This window comes from Saccoglossus kowalevskii, chromosome 22, assembly GCF_978046115.1.
Source record: "Saccoglossus kowalevskii chromosome 22, keSacKowa6.1, whole genome shotgun sequence".
Lineage (NCBI taxonomy): Eukaryota > Metazoa > Hemichordata > Enteropneusta > Harrimaniidae > Saccoglossus > Saccoglossus kowalevskii.
Window position 1 is genome coordinate 22250207 of NC_140662.1, and position 23605 is coordinate 22273811.

Consider the following 23605-nt stretch of genomic DNA (forward strand, 5'->3'; position numbering starts at 1 on the left):
AAGTTGAATGTAAAATATAGGAAAAAGGTATATTCGCTGGATTTTATTTTCACTGAATCATTCCTTCAGCGAAAATCAGTTCCAAGTGAAAATAAAGTATTTTACAGTAGTTCTTATATAGTATATACTAGTAGTATTTCGGTAGTTCATATTACTAGGTTTTGGTTAAAGCACCTTGTATGTTGCTGACAATTAAGACAACATTCCAGGAGGCATAATCCTTGAATTCCACATGAAAAAATGTCTAAAGCTCGGCAGGACAGAATTCCTATGTACTCAAGGACAAAATTCCACAAATAGTCAATTCCACAGGTCTCCTTCCTCTAACAGGTGGAAGAGCCAAAACTGAAGATAGTCACATTAACAAATCTGATATTATTTATTCTTCCAGAATACATTCACAAATGCGAATAAATTATTAGAAGCTGCTGAACACTTGGCGCAGAGTGGTGAGTGTGATCCAGAAGATATCTATCAAGTAGCCAGGCTTTTGGAAGACCGGATACATGATTTTGTGGACCGGACAGAAAGAAGGAGGCAGCTCCTTCATATGTCAGTGACCTTTCACACTCATGCCAAAGAGGTAAGCCTCAACTCCTTTCAATTCAAGGACCTGTTCAGTTAATAAAGTAAATCTATTTCAGTTTCAACAACTGATATTTATTTAATAAGTAGCCAATTGGACCTAAATTAACAAAGAAATCATACAAACACACAAAACCCCTTTTATATATTCATATTAACTGCAAGGATTAAACCCAAACGTTTTAGAAAATATGGAAAAACTTGTGTAAGTTTATTTTCTGTGTGAGTTGTTACAAAAGCTGCCTGTGGTAACCTTTGTGACTGTTCATCATCTCTTGTTCTCTTAGTTGCAATTGTGGTTTACCGAATTGAAAGAGAACTTGGAATCGGACGAGCTGTCAGAGACGGTAGAAGGAAGCGAAGATTTACTTGACAGATTCGAACATCGGCAGCAGATAACGGTGGATGCTTGTGTTAATACAATAAGCGAGGGACAAAATTTAATAGATGCATTGAGGTAAGAGAGAGTGTTTATCGTTAATTCTCTAATTTTAGTGAATATTTTTGTTGTTTTTTTGGTAAAAAGTGATATTCTAGACATCTTTTAAAATCCGCAAGTCCGATTGCTTTGATATTACATATATAGGTACTACATGTGGACCTCTCTCAGATTTGTTCATTTTGTAATGATATCTTTAATTATCTAATTTTAGTGAATATTTTTGGTGAAAAGTGATATTTTTGACTTCTTGTTGAAAACAGCAAGTCTGATCGCTTTGATACTATACCTATCGTTCATTTTCTAATGATATCTTCTGTTCTTTAATTGAAATGTGCATTGCTAACAGCGGAGCTACCTCAGCTGACAGCCTGCTTGTTTATTTCTTTGTATTTTTCCATCCAGTCTCAGTGTTGAGTTTTACTTTGTTAATGCTTCTCATTTTGTAACTACTCATGTAATTTGAATATTAATATTTAATTTGTTGGAACAAATGTTTTGACACAATAGAATTATTCAAAAACTTGGTGTTCATCTCATCCTTTTCAAATTTTTTCCTTCCATCCCAGGCATGTTGCCATGGAGACTGGTAACTCTCATCACAACGCCTATGGGCACATAGATGGAATTATCCATAATCTGGAGGAAAATAGACGTGAGCTGGATAAATTATGGGCTTCAAGAAAACTTAAACTTGAACTGTGTTTACAACTTAGACAATTTGAAAGAGAAGCTTTAGAGGTGAGTGTGGCAACCTTTGTATGCGCATGTTTGTTTTGATGGGTGTATTGTTAATTCAAAATTATGGAAAAATTAAAGTTGTTTTGTACATGGAATCAAGTTCTCTCTCGCAAAAAAAAAAGAATTATATAAAACTAACTATAGAGATTTTTTTTTCAAGTCTGGCTATATTATAAGTTATTTTTTTGTTACGCTTTTAGGTCACTCAACATGTGGCCATGAACATTAATGAAGTGATTTTATGCTACATTTATAAATATTAATTGTATAATTTATTTATTCTATTTAGAAGCACATATCCAATAGTGCATTTGTTGGATACTGAATCATTAAAATATTACTTATTTGACCATAGTGTCTAATAATAGTGCAAATTTGCTATATTTTGTCCATTAAACGTCAAATGGGAAAACCAGAATAGATATGTACGACCGTTAAACAAGAATTACCAACCTGGTTGCGTGACTTGAGGTTTTAATAGTATTGTTCTTGTCATTTTAAACTCGTCACATCAATATTCAACTCTGGGGATAAGAATAAATATACACTTCCAGGTGTGAGCAGAAATGTAATTGAAATAAAAGAACAAAAGTCATAGTGTTGTAGTGATGCAAAAATATTTTGGAGTATTTCCACCCCCAATAATGTGGTATTCACATTAAGATTTAAGGGTATCTCAACATTGAGTTATACAAATGAAAATTCAAATTCAAACCCAAATCGTTCATTTTTAACTACAAACATTCGGTCCACGCCATTCATGCATTACGCCAAATCTTACAGTGAATGGAAAAGTCTGTATCAAAATTCAAAACTTGCTCTGTATAATCTTGGATGAGTGTGTAGTTGCTTAGTAACTGTTCACTTTCCTCCACAGCTTTCCACCAGACTTGAGGTATGGACAACAGAGATGCAGAACACAGAGCTTGGTCCTGATATCACGGCTGCCGAATATTTATTACAGATGCATGTTGAGAACGTGTCACATATACAAAATCAAACGTTTGACCTTCTGCAGAGGGTAAGTATGAGGTGGTTACAAATTACATATGGGTGTAAACTGATCATTCAACCTATTTACAAATTGTGTATGAACTTATATGAGTGTAAATGCCCTTTATGGTGGACTGAGCTCAGTCTGGACCATTGCATAACTTGTGTATGAGCTTTGTATGGGTGTAAATGTCCTCTATGGTGGACTGAGCTCAGTCTGAACCATTGCATAACTTGTGTATGAGCTTTGTATGGGGTAAATGCCCTCTATGGTGGACTGAGCTCAGTCTGGACCATTGCATAACTTGTGTATGAGCTTTGTATGGGGTAAATGCCCTCTATGGTGGACTGAGCTCAGTCTGGACCATTGCATAACTTGTGTATGAGCTTTGTATGGGGTAAATGCCCTCTATGGTGGACTGAGCTCAGTCTGGACCATTGCATAACTTGTGTATGAGCTTTGTATGGGGTAAATGCCCTCTATGGTGGACTGAGCTCAGTCTGGACCATTGCATAACTTGTGTATGAGCTTTGTATGGGGTAAATGCCCTCTATGGTGGACTGAGCTCAGTCTGGACCATTGCATAACTTGTGTATGAGCTTTGTATGGGGTAAATGCCCTCTATGGTGGACTGAGCTCAGTCTGGACCATTGCATAACTTGTGTATGAGCTTTGTATGGGGTAAATGCCCTCTATGGTGGACTGAGCTCAGTCTGGACCATTGCATAACTTGTGTATGAGCTTTGTATGGGGTAAATGCCCTCTATGGTGGACTGAGCTCAGTCTGGACCATTGCATAACTTGTGTATGAGCTTTGTATGGGGTAAATGCCCTCTATGGTGGACTGAGCTCAGTCTGGACCATTGCATAACTTGTGTATGAGCTTTGTATGGGTGTAAATGCCCTCTATGGTGGACTGAGCTCAGTCTGGACCATTGCATAACTTGTGTATGAGCTTTGTATGGGGTAAATGCCCTCTATGGTGGACTGAGCTCAGTCTGAACCATTGCATAACTTGTGTATGAGCTTTGTATGGGTGTAAATGCCCTCTATGGTGGACTGAGCTCAGTCTGAACCATTGCATAACTTGTGTATGAGCTTTGTATGGGTGTAAATGCCCTCTATGGTGGACTACATGTGTGCAAAAAACTTGTGTGTGAACAATTTACATATTTCTTACAGGGTCAGGAGTTGTACCAAGTACTGGAAACGACTGGTGTGCAATTAATGGCCGACAGTCAGTATGATGCGCAGACGAGAGTACAAGTGCTCCTAGAATTTCTACATGAAAAACATTTAGACTTAGAAGATGTAGCTGAATTGAGACGAGTCAAATTAGAACAGTGTGCACATCTTCGACACTTTGAAGCCGATGCTCAGCAGGTAAGTTTTGTTACGTACATATATAGTTGGAACATCAACTTTCACTAAGTAAACAACAAAGTAAATAACAACATTCTATTTGTTCTAGACAACTCAGAACTTGTGTGAACTCTTGTATCCAAATTTAAATGTAATTCATTCTAAGCACGACTGATTAAGGGTTAGTGCGTTTGAGCATACCATCTACGGCATATATAGAGCTATGCCATAGCACTACTAGTACACCCCACCATTTGCTCGTATGTAAAGCCTCTCAGTTCAGTTTCCATCCACCCACATGCTATAAATGAACGCTCTCAATTTCAACCATTTTTGTTTCACCAGAGAGGGGGCTATACTAGGAAAGTAAAGTATGTGTTACAATAATAATGTGGTTATATTATATGCTCCATATATCAGGTGCTTGGTTGGATTCGCAATGGGGAAGCCATGCTATCAGCGACAATCATTTTACCAACGTCATTAAAAGAGGCTGAAGAGTTACAGAAAGACCACGAACAATTTAAAGTTGCAATTGAGGTAAGAATACAGACATGTGTATCAAGTTTAGTGCCCTCTACAGGCAGAAATCTTTATGATTTTGTTTTTATGAAGATATTTCCTTGTCTGACACTTAACTCTGGGCATTGTGAAATACTTCAAAATAAACAAAGGAATCAGTTATTGGGAACGTTTTTGCTCTCAGATATTGTATTTGTTCTCAGATATTGTATTTGCTCTTTAAGACGTGCATCTCTTATGTTAACAGTTGTTTGGTATTACATTTTTCATCATAATATGTAGATTTTAGAAACCTAGTAGAGTGGATTACTGTTATGTTTCTCTGATACGTAAGTTTAATGATTGTGTTTTGTTTCTCTAGAAAACCCATTGTAGTGCAACTCAGCTGCAACAGAAGGCTGACACTCTGATTTTGAGTAATCACTATGATCCTGAGACCATTCGACTTTGTTCGGACAACATTGAACATCGTTGGCAACAGCTAATTATGCGAGCTGAGGACCGACACAAACTTGTAACGGCTGCTGTGAATTTCTACAAAACCTCAGAACAGGTGAATGTTTTGTTTGTAGAGTTTATTTCAATGCTTTGATGTACTGTAGCGTTTAGTTGAAAATAAAGTAGAACAGTGATTTAACAAGTCCTACCTTCTTCTTGGTGTTTTTTATTTGATGATTTTACATCTTTGTTGATGGGGCAGTAATTAGTGAAACTCGTCGTGACTTCCTGTTATATGTAGCAAGTGAAATGATGGCTGTTACAAAATATTCTTTCTGTAAAGTTTCTAACTAACTTACCAAATTTCCCACAGGTGTGTTCGGTGTTAGAAAGCCTGGAAGTTGAGTACAAACGTGATGAGGACTGGTGTGGTGGAGGAGAGAAAGGACCAACCAGCGAACAGCACATAAACCAAAAGATCACTAAGCACCTTGAGCAGAAGGAAGCCTTTTTGAAGGCCTGTACGTTAGCCAGACGAAACGCTGAAGTCTTTCTGAAATATGTGAATCGAAGCAACTATAATCAGCCTGGGACAATTATCAACAGGGGTAGTACTGGCCCTGAGATAACCGTCAAAGGTAGGAAAGATTTCTCCTGCTTAATGGTATATATTCTATATGCTTTATTATGGCCCCAATTAAATATGCGATTGTATGAACTTTAACTACTTCTCATTTAGATTATTTTCCTGCCAAAAATTTGAGGCAAAAATATTGAAGGTTTGAGTTTGCTTAGTATTCTCAACGTGGTGGCCTCTGGTATCTCTTTTAAAAATAACATGACATTGGACTATATGTGTGGAAGGTTACACTAAAAAAAAAAATGTACTTGACAATAGTTCTTTTTTTGTAAAATACGCCATCGCAATTTCTCAACTATTTTTGAAAAACAAATTCAAAAAATGGAAAAGTCGCAAAAGGTTGCCTAGTCGGAATCCTGCTTAGAAGATTTGAATTATTTACTTTAATCTTCCATTTATGAAAAACCAATTTTATAAAGAACTCTCAACTTTACAATAACCCTTTAAACATCATTGTCAACTTTCATCACGTTTTTCTACATTTGTATCACAATGTTGATCAAGACTTGCAGCCAATGTATAATTATGTTCATTTCATCCAAAAGTTCATTTAATCAAAATCAGCAAAGAAATTGCATACTAAGGTGACACACACATCATACTTTGATTGAAACAAAATTTCAAATTTTCACTGCTAAAGTATTTTATGAAAATTTGTCTTTCAAAATTAAAGTAGTAGCTAGCTGATAAAACAAATAATTATAAATAGTCAATACACAAATAAATAAGTCAAGGAATGACCTCCATATTGTACCTGCCACCCCTACCAAATCATAATAGTATATGCCAGCATTTGTCATTAGGCTTTTCTCATTAGTATTAGAGGTGGAAAGTTCACCTATTGGTTATAAGTGGGACAGAAATATGATTTAGTTTTATGGGGCTGCATTTCTTAATTACTCAAGATGGCTGGCGGAGATTGAAAGTAATGTACAGAATTAGGACACCGAGTGTGTCTTTACTTTCGGTGGCTACTCTGCATGTGTGTCTGTAGGTTTTATCTGGCTGGTGTAAAGTCCTTGATCAAATGGTATTACGTAAGAAGTATTGTTATACATTGTTTTAGTGTTTGTCATCATTTTGTTGTCTGCATTTAGTCAGTCATGATTTACTGTTAGTTTTCGGGAGATATTTTTGCATCATTGATGGGACGGTAGGGTACATTTTGTTTCCTTTTTAATCATTCTGTTCACATTCATTGCATTGTTTACTTCTTTCTCAGGTAGAAAAGCCGTTGCTGTCATTCCATTACACTAGTATCCCATAAAAACAACCTGGTGGTTATAAAATGCTGACTTTACATAAATTGATAATCTATTAACATTGTCCCTTTGCAGTTATTAGTATATGTCTTCCATACATGACATGCGTCTCGACATGCACGGCTACCACTCAATATTATGTTCAGTATCTACTATATTATGCACGGGGACTGAGTAATATTAAGACCCTTTATCAAAAATTATGAAAATATCAATATTGGTGTTAACTTCTGGGTAATGAGGCTTGATCCATGAAGTACTTACTTGAAAATTTAATGATGTGAAGAAATTTCCTACTTTCACATCTACCCTTAGGTCAAAAAAGTTCTTGCAATTAGGTTCAACTTTAATAGCGTTTTATTTGCTCAATTATTTGCAGGCATCCTGGAGAAGTTATTGAATTTAGAGAATTCTGTGTTGGAACATTGGACGCATAAAAAGAAGAAGCTCGATCAATGTCAACAGTATGTGCTTTTTGAGAAAAGTGCAAAACAGGTAAGATTGCAGTCATGGTGTTGATCTAACTCTCTCTCTCTCTCACTCTCCTCTTTTAGTTAACATCTCTGCCATTTGGATTTCAAATTAGATGAGAAAAATTCAGAAGCTGAATTACATGCGACAGTTACAATTGGTATTTTTTGTCGACCATTTTGTTTTTAAGAATTCGCCTTCTAGTGATGAGTAGGAGTTTGTTTATTGAGTCATTTGATTTTTGTTTCATCAAATTTAAGCTGCATTGTATCAAATATGTGATATATAGATATAGATATACTGTCCCATGTTGCCATAGAAACCAATCAGTGCCAGACCTTTCTAACCAAAAAACCTGTTTACAAATATTTTTGCAGTTTACTCTGATATCAATCAAAAGTTTGGAAAGACTTGTGTATATATATTCAAATCTACGCTGCTATGTTTTGATTTAACAGAAAACTATTTCCTGACAAGGCAATAGGATGTTGAACAGGATTAACTTAGAAAGTGAACGAAAATAAAAAAAAAAATTGGTGAATTGATTAGTATTGTGCCTAGACATTACAATTCTTTTTCTTTTTTCAATGACTCTACATACCTTGACTTTCTCCTCAAATATCAGATTGATTTTCTTCCCAAATATCAGATTGATTTTCTCCCCAAATATCAGGTCGACTTTCTCCCCAAAATAATAATTGTTCCCTCCCTAATTTTTTTGATGCATTGAGTTCAGTAACCATGTTATTATGGTGACCTTTAAAACAATGATACATGTAATGACCCTATAAATAAACTCAATATTATACAAGAGGGCTGTCAACGACATTGAACAACAGTAATCTGTCTATACTCCTATTATATGAATTCACATCAAGGAGAAATGTGGTCCCTCAATTGTCCCCAGACGCCTAACTTTACTTACTAAGGAGTCATCGTGGCTCCAATGCTTTATCATGGCGACATTTCTTTCTTTCCATGCTACTCATCTTCATATCACATATGCTTCACAAGATCTTATTTTGTCTCCATCATTTTCAACAATGCCATCTCTTCTCTATTCTCCTCATTATCTCTCTCTGAATCTTTCTCTTTCTCCCATCCTCATTCTTCAAACATTGTATGTGTCCCCCTTTCTTTGACTTTATGACAGGAGCTTACATTTCTGTTGCTGGAAATTCATCTACATGGTTACTACATTTTCGTACGTTGTGTCAACTATGCAGGCTATCAGCCAGGAATTTTGAACTGCCAGTCCAAAACAATTCAACTTCATGAAAATGTTGATGGTTTTCAAGATATTTTGGTAAAATTATCAAAGAACAATTGAAAAAAAAAAGGGGAAAAAAGATCCAGTCCAAAGTCAAAGTTGCCAGTCTGTTTGGTGGGTGAACTGGTGGCTGGCTAACACCCTGTTGCTATGGCTGCACATCTCCCCTTTTTTTCAAAGAATCTATATTTGCTCTGATAGTAGCATGTGCGTAACATACATGTAAATGACAGATACATGTCGAGGGTAAAAAACAAGTACCGGGGTAATCATAATAATCTAGTTTATAATGAAGGCATATGTGCTTGTAACACAGAAATTACGGTATTTCGATCATTGTATTTGCTCTGTCAGTAGCGCATACACGTGTGTAAATTTCAGGTGTGTTTATGGTCATATTTTAATGATTCTGCAAACAATAAATGAAATCTTTGGTTTATGTTCACTTCTATTGCGCTTCTAACAGATTAAATACTGTACATGACTACCTTCCTCACTTTATGATAATTTTCAAATGCTGTATTCCTATATCAACCATTCTCAGTTGAACACTTGCCCCTGTGGATCCTTACCAAAGTTTACCTGAGGTAATTTTCTGTTAGTGTATAAATCGTATTTCAATACTTATCCCCAGGTACATACATGTATATTGGCGCATGGAGTCATCTTGATCTTAGTTTCCTGATGCGACATACTTAAATAAGTACATTTATAGTTTCCGGCCATTTGATTTCATTTTACAAGCTTGCTAACTGTATTTCATATTTATATGGTTGTTTCTCAGTGATACCAATCATTTTGGATTTCTCTCCTAATTTTGTTGTTGTTGTTGAAAGAGGTTATATAAATAAAGTATACAATTCTTACGTCATACAGATTATCCATAAAGCATACACCAGGAACAGACAGCTTTTTGATATCTGTCCAAATTAATACCGACTTTAAGTAAAGTACACTGTACCATACCATGTGAAAGCAATACATCAAAAAGTACATCGATCTTCTAATCTTTAGAGATTAAGTGTTGAGGAATCAGGATTTTCCAGACTGAAACTATCTTTTATCCTTTAGATTAAATTACACAATGTATCAAAAGTGTGTTTGCATGTACTGTGCTTTTCAGGCAGTCAGGTGATTTCATTATTTTTACTGGTCACACTTAGCTGAAGCGAAATTATCTATCCTAGCCCTCGTCATCATCCTCAACAGACATCCATACTTAAATAATTAAACCATATGATGGTGAATGTTCTTAAATAGACTGTTAGCAAATTTCAATTTCCTTACTTTTTGTTAGTGTGTCAAACTTTGTCATTGCTTGCTATTAGTATTAATTTGTATGCATGGAGTAATGGTTAGCTAGTGAAATTGTTGACAAAAAGTTTCAAAAACTTTAAATTAATTTCTTTTACGCAATCGTACGTCAGTTGAGAGATTACTAGTATCTGCTATCTATTCTGAGAAATGAAACTGTTCTTTCTGTCAATATGCTTTGTACTATTCCTCGTACTCATATTAATCACTATCTTGTCACATGTTTTCAATTTACCACTTGGCTTTTATTGCTTTTCAGTTTTTGCGTTCGCCACCATAAATTGGTACGTGTAATTTCGCATTGCACCAAATGTTTCTTACCGTTTATCTCCCTGTAGGCATTAGATTGGATCTATGATACCGGTGAGTTTTATCTTTCTACGCATACCAATGTTGGTGAGAGTGCCGAAGAGACCGAGTCGTTACTCAAAGAACACAACGAATTCAAAGGAACTGCTAAGGTGAGATGAATCACAAATAATCTGAATTTGAATCAAGTGCAGGATTGGATTATATGGAAAGAGAGTTTTGTGAGGATATAATTTTTGAAATTCTGTGCAGTTGAGTTGAGAGAAGTTTGTCTGTGTGTCTGCACTCATCGATAGATTACAAATTCAAACAAATATGAAATGGGAAAACCAATTGCATTATCATCATGAATCTATGATCGTACATCTGTGTAACGTTCTATCAATTTCCAGACTGTCAAAAGACTATCAGACAGTATTAGTTGCTGTTGTTTTGTTTTGCAAAGATTTTGGATTTTTTTTTTCTTGCTATATTCAAGGTTTGATTTCCTGGGCATGTTTCATGGTTGTAATGTTACTAAGCCTGATTACCTAAACGTGGGTCTATTTTACAACTCGTCCGTTTTTGCATGTTGAATATATTCAAGCTTGAATGTTGTAGCCTAGAATTATTTTTCAATTATACGTACGTATAAAATTGGGACAAAACTACCGGTATATTTTGTCCATTTTGAGTGTATGAAACTAAAACATTTTATTTTATTTTATGAAAACTTTATAAACTGTCAAATACATAATCAATTTGTGCGATACAAAACTGAAGCTGGTATAGTAAAAATAACTGGTTAAACTCTGTATTTTTTCCTGACTGGAAGTGAACCCATGTCCATATGGACCTCCCTTTGCGTGCATGGTAGCTTAGCAACCAGGAAACCTCAGGAAACAGCTCTATTATAAGAATAATTTTGATAACTGTCATCTTTGGAAAAAACCAAAATCAACTTCTTCCTATACAATATTTTCTCATAATAAGTAGAAAAATGTCTAGTTTGCTTAGCTGTCGTGAGGTGATTCATATTCTTACGGGCTTCCACTTCCTGGTTCCTGAAATGCAATATTGATTGCTCCTTCCTGTCAAACCAATCAACCCACTCCAACAGTGGAGTATCTGCTCACTTAAAAAAAACATACTTTATCAGGTATATCAATATATTGTGATGATGGCAACATTGGCTGAGTTAGCTCATTTATTGGTGAGTTGAAGGGTGATGGTGTTAGTGCCATGCATCCTCAGTTTTGTTTTTCACAAACATACTAAGGGGGTTTTGTTTGTTTTTGCTAAAAGGTTAAATGATTAATTATGTAAAGAAGTACCATTATTTTTTTCTGGCAATAGGGATTTCAAATTGGAGGTTCAAAACATAGGTAATAATAATATAGCAAGTAATAATTTTCATTTCCTTGTTGAGTTCAATCGGCCACATCCCAAAATGAGATAGGACTTAAAATTGAAAACATGTCACTGTGAATCACTCGTTCAATATTTCAACGTAAACTCCAATTATTGTGAAACACTTCAAATGTGTTTACACATGTATACTTCTGGTAGTTACAGAGACTTGTAGAATGTCATGAAAGCACAAATGTTGCATAAGTAGGTGAAAAGTAACCCACTTTAAAAAGGGGAATACAACATCATGACGTCTTCCAAGCAGACGGAGGCCAACCAATCAGTGACTGAGTACTTAACTAATCATGGGATAAAATGTTTTAAATTGATTTCTATATAAGCTGGAGCAGGATAATTACGCATAACATCTATAAAGATGTAAACATGTAATTATTTATTAAATTGGAATAAGTCTGATCGATCAAAAAATTCAGAAATTATCAACATCATCCCAAATCTATGGCTTATTATGGTTTCTAGCCTTCCTAGAAAATGTTTTCAGGAAAAAATATAATTTCCATTGTTGTTAAATTTTGCCTTTTCCTGACAGTTTCTCCAAAAGTTGTCTCTTGCGAAATTTTAGATAGTTTTATTGGTAAATTTACAATTACGAAATTTGTGTTGTCTCTTATTGCAACTCTTCTCTATGATCAGCTCGTGTACATTATATATATTTTATTTTTGCTTGGAATTTATTTTCGTTTTTTTTTTTTGCTGAAGGGGTGATTCAGTGGAAAAAAAATTTACATTCAACTTGTCAAAAAAAAAAATTCCATACAGCGAAAAATTAATTCCAGCTAAAATAAATTATTTGATAGTGCATTTTAAATATGAATCAAACCATGAAAATAATTTTAATTTCAGACATGTTTGTCCAACAATAATGAGAATACATAAATTTATCGCTATTAGAAGCTTATCTCCAATAGTAGGACAGATAAACAAAAAAATTGTATTTATTGTAAATGATTGAGATGTACCGTATCTCATTTTGATCATGCACACACACTGATATGTGCTACCAATGGAGCAAATTTATTTGAAGAAAGAAAACAAAGTGAAAAATTGTTTTCAAATCTTTCAAATGAGCAATATTATAACATTTGCACAATTATTTTCAAGTATTGCAGTTCTTACGCAGTGCAGTACATGTAAACAAACACTGCATTTTGCATGTGATCATCTGACCCCTGACCCTTATCAAACATGATGCGAAATGACGACCAATATTTTCTCATGAACCAAATGAATCTTTTTTTGGCATGCAAACTACATTGTTCTTTTATGAATATTACTGGGAGTGTTATTTCCGTACATTTGTATTTCACTTCGCCAACCACCAACACCTACTCTTTAAACTAACATAACACGAAATATGTCATGTGTAACCCAATCTGATAACCTACCTCACTATCAAGGATATGATTCACCCACGTACCCTGGTAACCTTATCACCCCTACATACTGAATGGTAAAGTCCACTCAAATAACATGCTTGTAACACCTGTAGAATTGTACTGAACTGTTCTATTGTATATTTTAGTTGCAATAATGTGATTTTTATAATTTTTTATTTTTAAACCTTCTAACTTAAATATCAGCGATAGCAGTTTTTTTTTTGTCACTTCCCTAAACATTGGTTTAATTTCGGTAACTGTAAATATGCAAAATATAGATATATATAGAGAGTACAAGGTCTTGGACCTAATGCTATAATTGTTAGCAGTCTGTAGGGATATCAGGATTTTAACTATTGTGTGTAAACATAGATTAGATTCTGGTGTTGTAATAAGGTAAATATTTGCCAAACATTATGTCATTGACATCCTGTCTAAAACAACACAATTCCATCACCTTGTTCCGACCAAGCCCCTTTCTGGCTGATGTCCCTTAATTAATTTACATGTTGATCCTACTTCCTGGAGGTCAGTCGTTTTCAATAACCATCGACACACTGTACAACAAACTGCTTGTTTTGATATGTCTAAGAAGAATCATGCTAAGGTAGTTTTATTTGTTTCCAATTTGAATTTTAAATTCATGGCTTTTTAATGAAACACATTTTGAACACCAAAATTCTTACCTGCCTACTTGTTGATGCAGTTTTTATGTATTTTTCAATAATTTATTGTTAGTTAATTTTGGATCAAATTAAAAAATAAGGCTATGTAAAGAAACAAAATAAAAAAATCTCAGGTAAAATATTCTCATCTATGACAGTGTCAGTGTACTCACGCAAGTGTTGTGTAATACTATATGTGTTACTGTAAAACTGATACTGTGGAATACTTTATTTTTGCTTGGAATTAATGTTTGCTATTTTCACTGAAGGAATGATTTAGTGAAAATAAAATCCAGCGAATATACCTTTTTTCCTATATTTTACATTCAACTTGTCAAAAATCAGTGAAAATAAATTCCATTCAACAAAAATTAATTCCAGCTAAAATAAAATATTTCACAGTATAACTTTGAGTCCAAGATGGAAGAGTTTTAATTTTTTCAGCAGTGATCATAGCTTCTTCAACATACTGTGTCACATCAACTTTAACCTTTTCACAACCAGTTCCCTCTTTTCATCACAAATTCACAAAATAGTCCCGTTTATAGTCTGCACTTTCCTTCTGACGATTGGGACAAAAATAGACAAATTTCTTCAGTAAAAACTGAAAACTAACTCAAATTTTGTCTGTTGGCTTCTATATTCAGGTTCATTTCCTGAAATATAGAATATAAAAAAAAAAGTGCAGACAAATTTGGGCGAGAAAGTCTGGTGGTGAAAAGGTTAAAGGTCCTTCTGGAGAACAGCTTCAGTTCCCTTCTTGTGAACACCCTTAGTATTGTTGCCACACAAATTTTGCTTCAACAGTGATATTGCTGCGTATATTGGGGCAAATGGACATCTTGTCTCATTGGCTTCTGATATTGACACTGGTTTATTTTGTCAAATGTACCAAAAATTAAACCTTGGTACAGACAAAATTAACATTGTCTTCAACAATGAAACTGACCTTGGTGTGTATTTTTCAGGAAACACGAGAGAAAGTAAAACTACTCATACAACTAGCGGATAGTCTTGTTGACAAGGGACACTCACATGCCAACAGTATCAAATCATGGGTGGACACCGTAGACCAACGTTACAAAGATTTCTCGCTGCGAATGGACAAATACAGAGCCAATTTAGAGAGTGCTCTGGGCCTAACTACAGAGGTAAGATACTGCGATGACCAGCTATACATTATGCGTATGTTCAGCCTGGTTTAATCAGATTTTGATGTTCACAGGGTCAGATTTGATCTGATAAAATGCCTCTGATAGGATTAATCTCACTGCCTAAAGTCAAATCTGAAGAGACACAATTTGATATTCCAGAAATCCCAAGGTGTTGATTTTCATTCGATTTATCCGACGGCTGACTGAACAATCTGTAAAGCTAACCAGCCTACTGTATAGTGAAATTAAAGAACACCAAAGGAAAATTTATGTTGGTAGATTGCAGTTCTGTGGATTCAAAAATAACATGCATATTAATGATTATATTTTTGAGTTAATCATTTCACCACCATTTCATCACAAATATTGTCGTTTATAATCGGTACTTTCCTTCAGAAGATTGGGGACAAAAATAGCCAAATTTTTTGAGTAAAAACTTAAAATTGACTCAAATCTTGTCTGTTGGCTCCAAAATTTGGGTTCATTCCCAGAAACATTGAAGAATGCAATAAAAAAGTGCAGAAAAATGAAAGAAAAGAATAAAGTGCAACAACATAGCACAACTTGCAGTTGAATTTCTTGTAAACAAATTATTTGACATGCATTGTGTATGACACATTGTAACCTGTTATTCAAATTAATTACTATTGATCACTGTATTTTTTATCTGTATATTTGAATAGTTAAAACAACAAATTAAATTCAAATATAACTCCAATCACAAGACAATCATACATCCTGGTATTTTTGGGGGTATTCTTGTGCTGCTGCAGGAATAATTTTCAAAACTATATTTAAATTTTGGCTGTATTGACTGTTTATGAACTTCAATGACAACTGGGAAAGTACCAGAATGTGTGGCTTTTAGAGGTTGTGCGTAATGCCTACATTGTTCATATGATTTTTCACAGGATGAAGATGGTAAAGATCTGTCTTTGGACAGTAAAGCACTTGACCCAACAATTCAGATCAAACTTCGAGATGCCGCCAAAGAATTAAACGAAGAAAAGAGAAAATCTGCCAGAAAACGAGAGTTTATAATGGCTGAGTTGCTGGACACTGAAAGAGCTTACGTCAGAGATTTGAAATGCTGCATCAAGGTACTGTTATCAAATTTGACCAGATTCATAGAAGTCAGGGTTGAGTTCTTATCGAACTGATGAGTACAGACAATTGAGTCTGTTAACTGGGGCCAGTATTCTGTGTTTTCTTGTCTTATTGAAGATATGCTTCTCATACGCTTCTCATGAAATATTTTATCTTTGACTGTTGTGTTTGTGTTGTTTCATTGAATTCTGATGCATAATGGCTGTATAATATATGACACATAACCAGATATGTCACTGTTTCTCATCTTCATTTGCATTTGTTTCTAAATTTTTCTTTGGTGATGTCAGACAAATATGACGTAACACTAGTTACATCGTTATTAATGGAATTGTATGAATGAAAAAGCCCTGGAAAAAATGAATTAAACAACCCATCCCCCCATTCCCCCTCCATGTAAAATACTATCTATGGCTGCACGGAAAGTACTTTTCCTTTTGAAGCCATTATGGAGTCTGCGTTCATAATATTAATTTTTATTTTTTAATCAGTGAATTACAAATTACTAACTGTGGATTGTTAAATTATTGATGATTTAAATAAGTTATATAAGTGACGATATATCACAACACTGTTTTGAAGATCAGAGTGTACACAGATTTTTGCCCTGACTGAAATTCTCTCACAAAATTCAAACACTTTATTGTTACAACTGAGGTGCTTTAAATATGTTTGTCCTTTTCCAGAGTTATTTATTTGAAATGCGTACATCTCCTGAAGCTCCAGAAGGTCTGAATGGCAAGGAAGATATAGTGTTTGGTAATATTGAAGAGATCTTTGAATTCCATGACAGGTAAGCCAACATTATTACTCTTAAATTCAAATTACCTTTCACAAAATAAATATTTTTATTTTGAAAGTTTTAAAATTTATTGTATGCTTGATTTTTAAAATATGATTTATTTTGACCACAGACATTCCTTCATTTAAATAAGCACATGCAATACTACTTGAGCAAATAGGGTATCCTCTGTTCAGGTGTCTTAAAAAACAGATTATTTCAAATTGCTTGTCTAAGTATGGGTTTGTCATTTCTTACACACGTTTGATTTGATTGGTACAACGATAACAATGTATTATTAATGTAAAAACTAAGATGTTTTCTATTTGCATTACAGTATCTTTCTGAGAGAATTAGAGAAATATGAAGTGTTCCCTGAAGACGTGGGTCATTGCTTTGTAACATGGGTAAGTAAGATTTGTTATACATATTAAAAGTTTCTACTGAAGCCTGAAAGTGTTACATCTTGTATGAAAAAACCGTAACTGCTCACTCCCTAGACCCTCACTGGTATCGTCAGGTTTATAGTCAGTTTTCTGTGCTTACATATCACATTATTTTATCTGCGTTTGATTTGATAAATTCCTGTCATGTTGATAGCATTATTTGTGTTCACCTTCACTCTAGGCTGATAAATTCAACATGTACGTGTCATACTGCAAGAACCACGCTGTCTCCAATAAGCTGCTGGTAGAACAAGCTGGTACATTTTTTGAGGTATGTTCACTTGTATTCTTTGGTGTTGTATGACTGGTGAATTCACAACTTTGTGCCAAGTGACAGTTCTTTCAGGATTTTGTCGTACCTCAAACTTGCCTCGCTGTGCTGTTGTAGATATTTGTATGGGTATTTTACTTATTATGACATTACTAGCTGGGAATGAGGATAAATGGCAGATTTGATGAAGTACTCAGACGAAAATATATCACATGACACTGTAACCTGCAGGTTTCTTGTCTCATTGAAAATGCACTTCTACTAGATCAAACATGATAGCGTTTTCTCATCTAATGTTTTGTCTTTGACTGTTGCGTTTGTGTTGTTTCATTGAATTCTGATGCAATATTGCCATTATAATATATGATGTATAACTATCGCCTCATTGAGTGCATTTCAACCATTGAAGTAAAGCTGCTCAAGGTTAACCCTGTTGAGATCAGAAAAAAAAAAAAAATGCAGCTATCGTGTTTGACTATGGGAAATATGGTGAACATGAACATGCATATAGGTATATGAATGCTTTGAAATATGGATGAAGTTGTTTTGTCTCCAAAAACAATTCATTAACCTTATCCTCTTTAATCTGAAATACTACAAAGTATTATACCAAAAACAGAAATCACTGTCTCATATTTAAGTGCTTTATATGCTTGCAAAGAACTGTATCTTCATAGTTGAGTGACAGAAAATAATTAATCCAAAACAATAGATTTACATTTTTGACCTCTAGAGGGCGTCCTTTATTTTTTGAAGTGTTGTAATAACATAATTTTTGATGTATTGCTCATTTTACAACCCAGGGTAGGATGACCTGGTTCATTTAATGACTCACTTTGATGGCTGTAAATTTTTTGAAACATGTGGTTTAAATCTCACTATTTTCATCTGCAATAAAATGATAATAAATCAGAACTCTGATAACCAGATTAAATATCGGTTTATGGTGTGTCAAATTGACGTTCATACATTTTGATCATTTTAAGCAAAGAGGCCATTATTTAGAAGAACGTAAAGGTGCAAGTCGATTGAAATTTCACCTAGGTTATCATTAACATCTTCACCGCGCTTTGTTTCTGTCGTCACATCCATCACAGAACTAGTTGGGTTATAGCAGTGATGGTGTGTTGATGCAGAAAATTCTTGTTCCAAGACTAATTTTGTTTTGTCATGGTTTGGATGTTATTTTCATGTGACAGAATATAAAGGGGACTACTTGGTGGATGGTTTAAAAGTTAAAATGTCAGTGAAAAACGTTGAAGTGATGCATTTACATTGGAAAAAAAAAATATTATTATGCCCTATCGGTAAACATAAACTGGTTATTTCAAATGATGCACAGGAAGTGACATCATTAAACCAATCAGAGAAGTCAAGTGGTGCATAGGAAGTGACATGTATAATCTAATCAGAGAATTAAGTAGTACACAGGAAGTGACATCATGATTGTACAAACCAATCAGAGAAGTGCTATGGCCTTACATGTACCGTGACTTGAATTCATTATTTGTTCATGGAATAAATTATTCTACTGAATGCTCAGTAATGTATCCTAAATGAGCTTTGATGCAAACATTTTTAATTAAAAGTATTCATTCTCTCTTTCATTGATTTGAAATTTTCATTCGAACTCTTTATCTTATTCGAATAAAAAAGTAAAAAAAAAAAATGTAGTATGTTTGTGTAATATAGAGCTTGGCACCAAGTCAGAGGAATTGAACGTGAAAGTCAACTTTTGTCACCAGGTGAAAAATAAAAACCTCATCATTTTCTCAAGATTTTTTTTTTAAACTCAATCAAGACTAGTTAGTCAATAGCAAATTATTATTTGGTCCAAAATTAACAAATACATGATGGAAAATTCCATACAAAGATGCACTGTTTTTATCAGAATTTTGGTGTGAAAAAATTACAGCATTCAAAATGTTTACAAATTTGTATTTTGGAAAAATTTGATGAGTTGTTTTGTACTGTGTACATTGAGTGAATTCTAATTCAAATTTGCATTGATTTGAATTCCTCCTGCAAATAAATAATTTTCCTATTTTTTTCATGACTTTATCCCAAAATGAATCCCTTTTACAATATAAATAATGCAGATCAAATTAATATATTTTCAATGTACCTACATTTATAAATGTCAAATGGGCAGATCATAAACTAAATAAAGTATTTTTCACGCACATTACCGCTCCATCTCATCACCTGTCAGTCATGGAGTATTCCATTATGCCACCCAGGGGGAGGCAGGTCTAGTTACAGGGGGTGAATCCTTCAAATACTTGTTGCTTCTAATGCCTATACTAAGTGAACCATTTTCCAGTTATTTGTCGGTGTCATAAATTATGCAAAATTATTTTCATAACATTAAATTGTGTCTAATATTTAATAATTTACGAGGCAGCATTTCTCTGAGACATTATGATTACCATTTGAGATATTACCTAAAAGACAAGTTCTAGCATCACCTTTGCCACAAAATAAAAAACAGAACAACACAACTATTTTATCGTCATTAATTTTCTCTTGAATATGACGGTGCAGTATCTTCTGTAATTTTTTCAACCCTTAGAGCGCCATTGTTCTAGTCTAGGTTTTGTCAACATTTGAATTATTTTTATTTTTTTTTCTAAAAATAAAATTATTTTGTAATTTTGTATTAAATACTTTTGATTCAAGTTGACATAATTTCTATTGGTTGCAAGTCTTGATCCAACATTTTGGTAAAAATGTTCAAAAAATTATGCGAGTTTCAATTTGTGAATTGTGACAAAAATTGACTTTGGCACTCACATTTTTCATTTTCTTGATTAAATTTGATTAAATTTGTTTTTCTGAAAGTTGACTTGGATGTAGAAATATAATACTCTTCCCAGGAAACCGCACAAGGCAAGGTTTTTTTCTTCTTCTGAAGATGCCCAGTTTTGACAATTCAAATAGAGATATTAACTTGATTTTCAACAAATTTAGAGCTCGAGATCTTGAAAAATAACTTGTATATCTTGTGACAAATACTTTCACGAGTCAACAGCAATACAGTTTTTTTTCTGTAACTCCATGCTACTATTTTAGAGCCAATTTTTTTATAATTTCTATAAATTTTCTCAAATTTTTGTGTATTTTTGGACAACAAAATGTCTGGTATGTCAGTACATGACCAGTTATTAAGATACGTTGTGAGAAGTGTTAACTGCAAAAAGGGTATAGGTAATAAAAAAAGCTATAAACAACTTCTTTCTGCTTGCATAAATGTATGATTGATGTATGGGCTACCTGTGCATACCTGCCCACCCCTACAAATTAAATATGCAAAGACCCATTTCCAGCTGTCTCTATCAGAGCTCGATTTGTAGTTATTTATGTGCGTGTAAGACAAGGTATTTTGCGAAGGATTTTGTTCTCCTTAATTGGTAAGTTTCTCCTCTTATTAGCATTCAGTCTCATTTTTCGAAAAATCAAAAGTACAGTCATGACGTTCTCGTGAAATTTAATCGAAACTGCAATTTAGAATTCTTGATGTTTGCTTTCGGGAAGAGGCTGTTTTTTCTCTGAAGACGTTCATCCTTGATTCTGACAAATACCTAATGAAAGAAAATCAATTTCCCCTTGTTGGATTTCTCTGCGTTCTTTTCTGGAGAATAGAAACTGACATTGTGGGGCCCCACATGCTTATTTCTCGCAACCTCATGTACATTTCGTAAATGTCTTAAATCTTGAAATACATTTTCCGTGGATTTTATTTATCGTGATCGTAAAACGACTGTACGGATTGTTCCTCATGTCCTATAATAATTTAATTCATGCTGCCACCCCCTTTTTTCTGTTTTTCCTGACAGTGTTGTAGCTCTCATTTTTGTAGGATATAAAGCAGACAGCTCTGTCGTCATTATACCTAATTGATTCGTGACCAAAAAAATATAACCCTGCTGCTCTCTAATTTGTTAATGAAATGCGCCTTCTTCATTTTAATCTACGTTTTCAAATAATAAATAATTGTTGCTATTTGCGAGAGTTCTCTCACCACGCTACTTTTTTTTCACCTATCGTCTAAATATACAAGTGGTTTACCTTTTTGCTACTCGATATTAGCAACATAATCATCTGTGGATGACGACCGTGGGATTGAATTAATGGTTCTTCTTGGAAGTAATTTGAGGCCAAGAGTAAAATTGAACATATGGGTCCGGTAGCTGTCGTCGTATTTTGTGATTCAAACTGAACGAAATCGACTGTGTTTCAGGAATTGAATATATAATATGCTTATCATTTCATTATCATATTTTGAATTATTCTCTTGGGTACTGTAGTGTAAATTATGCGTCATTTATTGATAACAGTTTTTCACTTTTTAGTTCATCTATAAATAAACGTCACGCAATTTTTTTTTTTCAAAAACCTAATTGCTGAAATTTTTTCAATTCAGAAGGTGGCTATGTTTTTAATATGAAAATTAAGTAATGGTAGACCTTTCTTTAGAAAAGATAACCATTTTAATCAGAAAAAGAAAAATTCCTGAACTGACTCTTCTTTCATTTATATCTTATTCATGAACTTGTACTTCCTATCTCGTTTAAAGATAAGACTGATTATTATGTACATTTCTGTCGCTTTTCATTTTGGATTTGCCCTTAGCGGTTAAAACTGATGACCTTATATGACCGAGACAAAAGTAAATTTATCAAAATTTAAATAAATTGTTGAACAGAATATTGCTGCTCAATGAATTTCTGAATCTGTGTTGCCGACCTTGATCAGCAGCTAGCGAAAGACTTAACAGCTGAATATTTTTTAAATGTGCTAACAAAGGATGAAATATTCTCACCTGTGTCTTGTGTATATAAATCCCAACAGTAGATTGCTAAATACAGAGCTGCTTGACCCAGCGTAATTTTATTGATGATCATCTCAGTATTTAACCTAATTTACGCAATCATGTATTTATTTCACCTTTCTATATTTGTGCTTTCATCTCCTTCGTAGTTCTCACCATTTCACACAATTTATGGCATTGGAAATAGATTATTTTATTTAAAAAATTGTTTACAATTTATAAAGGATATTAAAATACTATCAGTTTTGCTTAAAAAAAATTCAATACATGTATACGAAAACACGCACAAAAAAAATTGCTGAGCAAAATCAATTGAAAAGGTTTTTTTTTTAATAAGTAGGTTATTTTGAGGATATAAAAAGGTACGAGGAAAAGAATACCATTTTGAATTACCTCACACTTGTTTGCTGTGCACGTTTCAGAAATCTAACTAGGGGCATAACACGAACGTGTCCCAATCAATAAACAGCCTGCTCAGGATCAATACTCTCGAAAATAGAACGCTAATATAAATATTTTGTACATAATGCAACAAATATATTCCACGATGAGGAATAATTAATTACATAAAATTACTTTTGATATCCCTGGATATTAATAATCAAAAATAACAATTATTCTTTTGTTTACCAACATTTTTTTGAGAAAATGTATCACTCTCAATTTCAAAAAAATACTATATTGTTGTTAACCAAGACTGCTGTATGTTATTGACTGTGTCTGACTATTTGTACGCTACTATTGTTGACTGGACATTCAAACCTTAGAAATACATATAATCTCAATTGCATTCGTAAAGGCACTGATGAGGTTGTGCATTGTAACATTCCATTTACTTTTATAGTGGTTTTTATTGTTCATAATTATCACTGAAAGAAGACGGATATTATTAGTGAAATTGTTTTGTTTTTTTTGTATTTAATTTGTATAACGTTTATTTTGAAGTGGAGAATAGTTGTCAGGGGATGCAGGGTTACTGTAGAATACTTTATTTTCGCTGGAATTAATTTTCGCTGAAAAGGCTTTTTGGGCGTTTTGTTTGGAATTTATTTTCACTGATTTTTGATGCGCTTAGTGTGGAATATAGGAAAAAAAGTATATTCGCTGGATTTTATTTTCACGGAATCATCCCGTCAGCGAAAATAGCGAAAATAAATTCCAAGCGAAAATAAAGTATTCTACAGTATTATGAAAATGTTTTGCCTTTGGCTCTCCAA

At 33.8% G+C, this 23605-nt stretch overlaps 1 protein-coding gene across 2 annotated transcripts in view; it reads left to right on the forward strand.

Annotated features, from left to right (window-relative positions):
* Nucleotides 1-23605, forward strand: part of LOC100376677 (kalirin-like) — a 281580-nt gene that overhangs the window by 134196 nt on the left and 123779 nt on the right. For both annotated transcript variants that reach the window (XM_085496087.1, XM_085496086.1), the window contains 15 exons: nucleotides 392-583; nucleotides 873-1042; nucleotides 1594-1765; nucleotides 2643-2786; nucleotides 3942-4142; nucleotides 4542-4661; nucleotides 5005-5196; nucleotides 5455-5719; nucleotides 7363-7478; nucleotides 10377-10499; nucleotides 14767-14949; nucleotides 15864-16052; nucleotides 16746-16852; nucleotides 17178-17247; nucleotides 17468-17557. In XM_085496087.1, coding sequence (XP_085352213.1) covers nucleotides 392-583; nucleotides 873-1042; nucleotides 1594-1765; nucleotides 2643-2786; nucleotides 3942-4142; nucleotides 4542-4661; nucleotides 5005-5196; nucleotides 5455-5719; nucleotides 7363-7478; nucleotides 10377-10499; nucleotides 14767-14949; nucleotides 15864-16052; nucleotides 16746-16852; nucleotides 17178-17247; nucleotides 17468-17557 — 2334 coding nt within the window. The remainder of the gene's footprint in view (nucleotides 1-391; nucleotides 584-872; nucleotides 1043-1593; nucleotides 1766-2642; nucleotides 2787-3941; nucleotides 4143-4541; nucleotides 4662-5004; nucleotides 5197-5454; nucleotides 5720-7362; nucleotides 7479-10376; nucleotides 10500-14766; nucleotides 14950-15863; nucleotides 16053-16745; nucleotides 16853-17177; nucleotides 17248-17467; nucleotides 17558-23605) is intronic.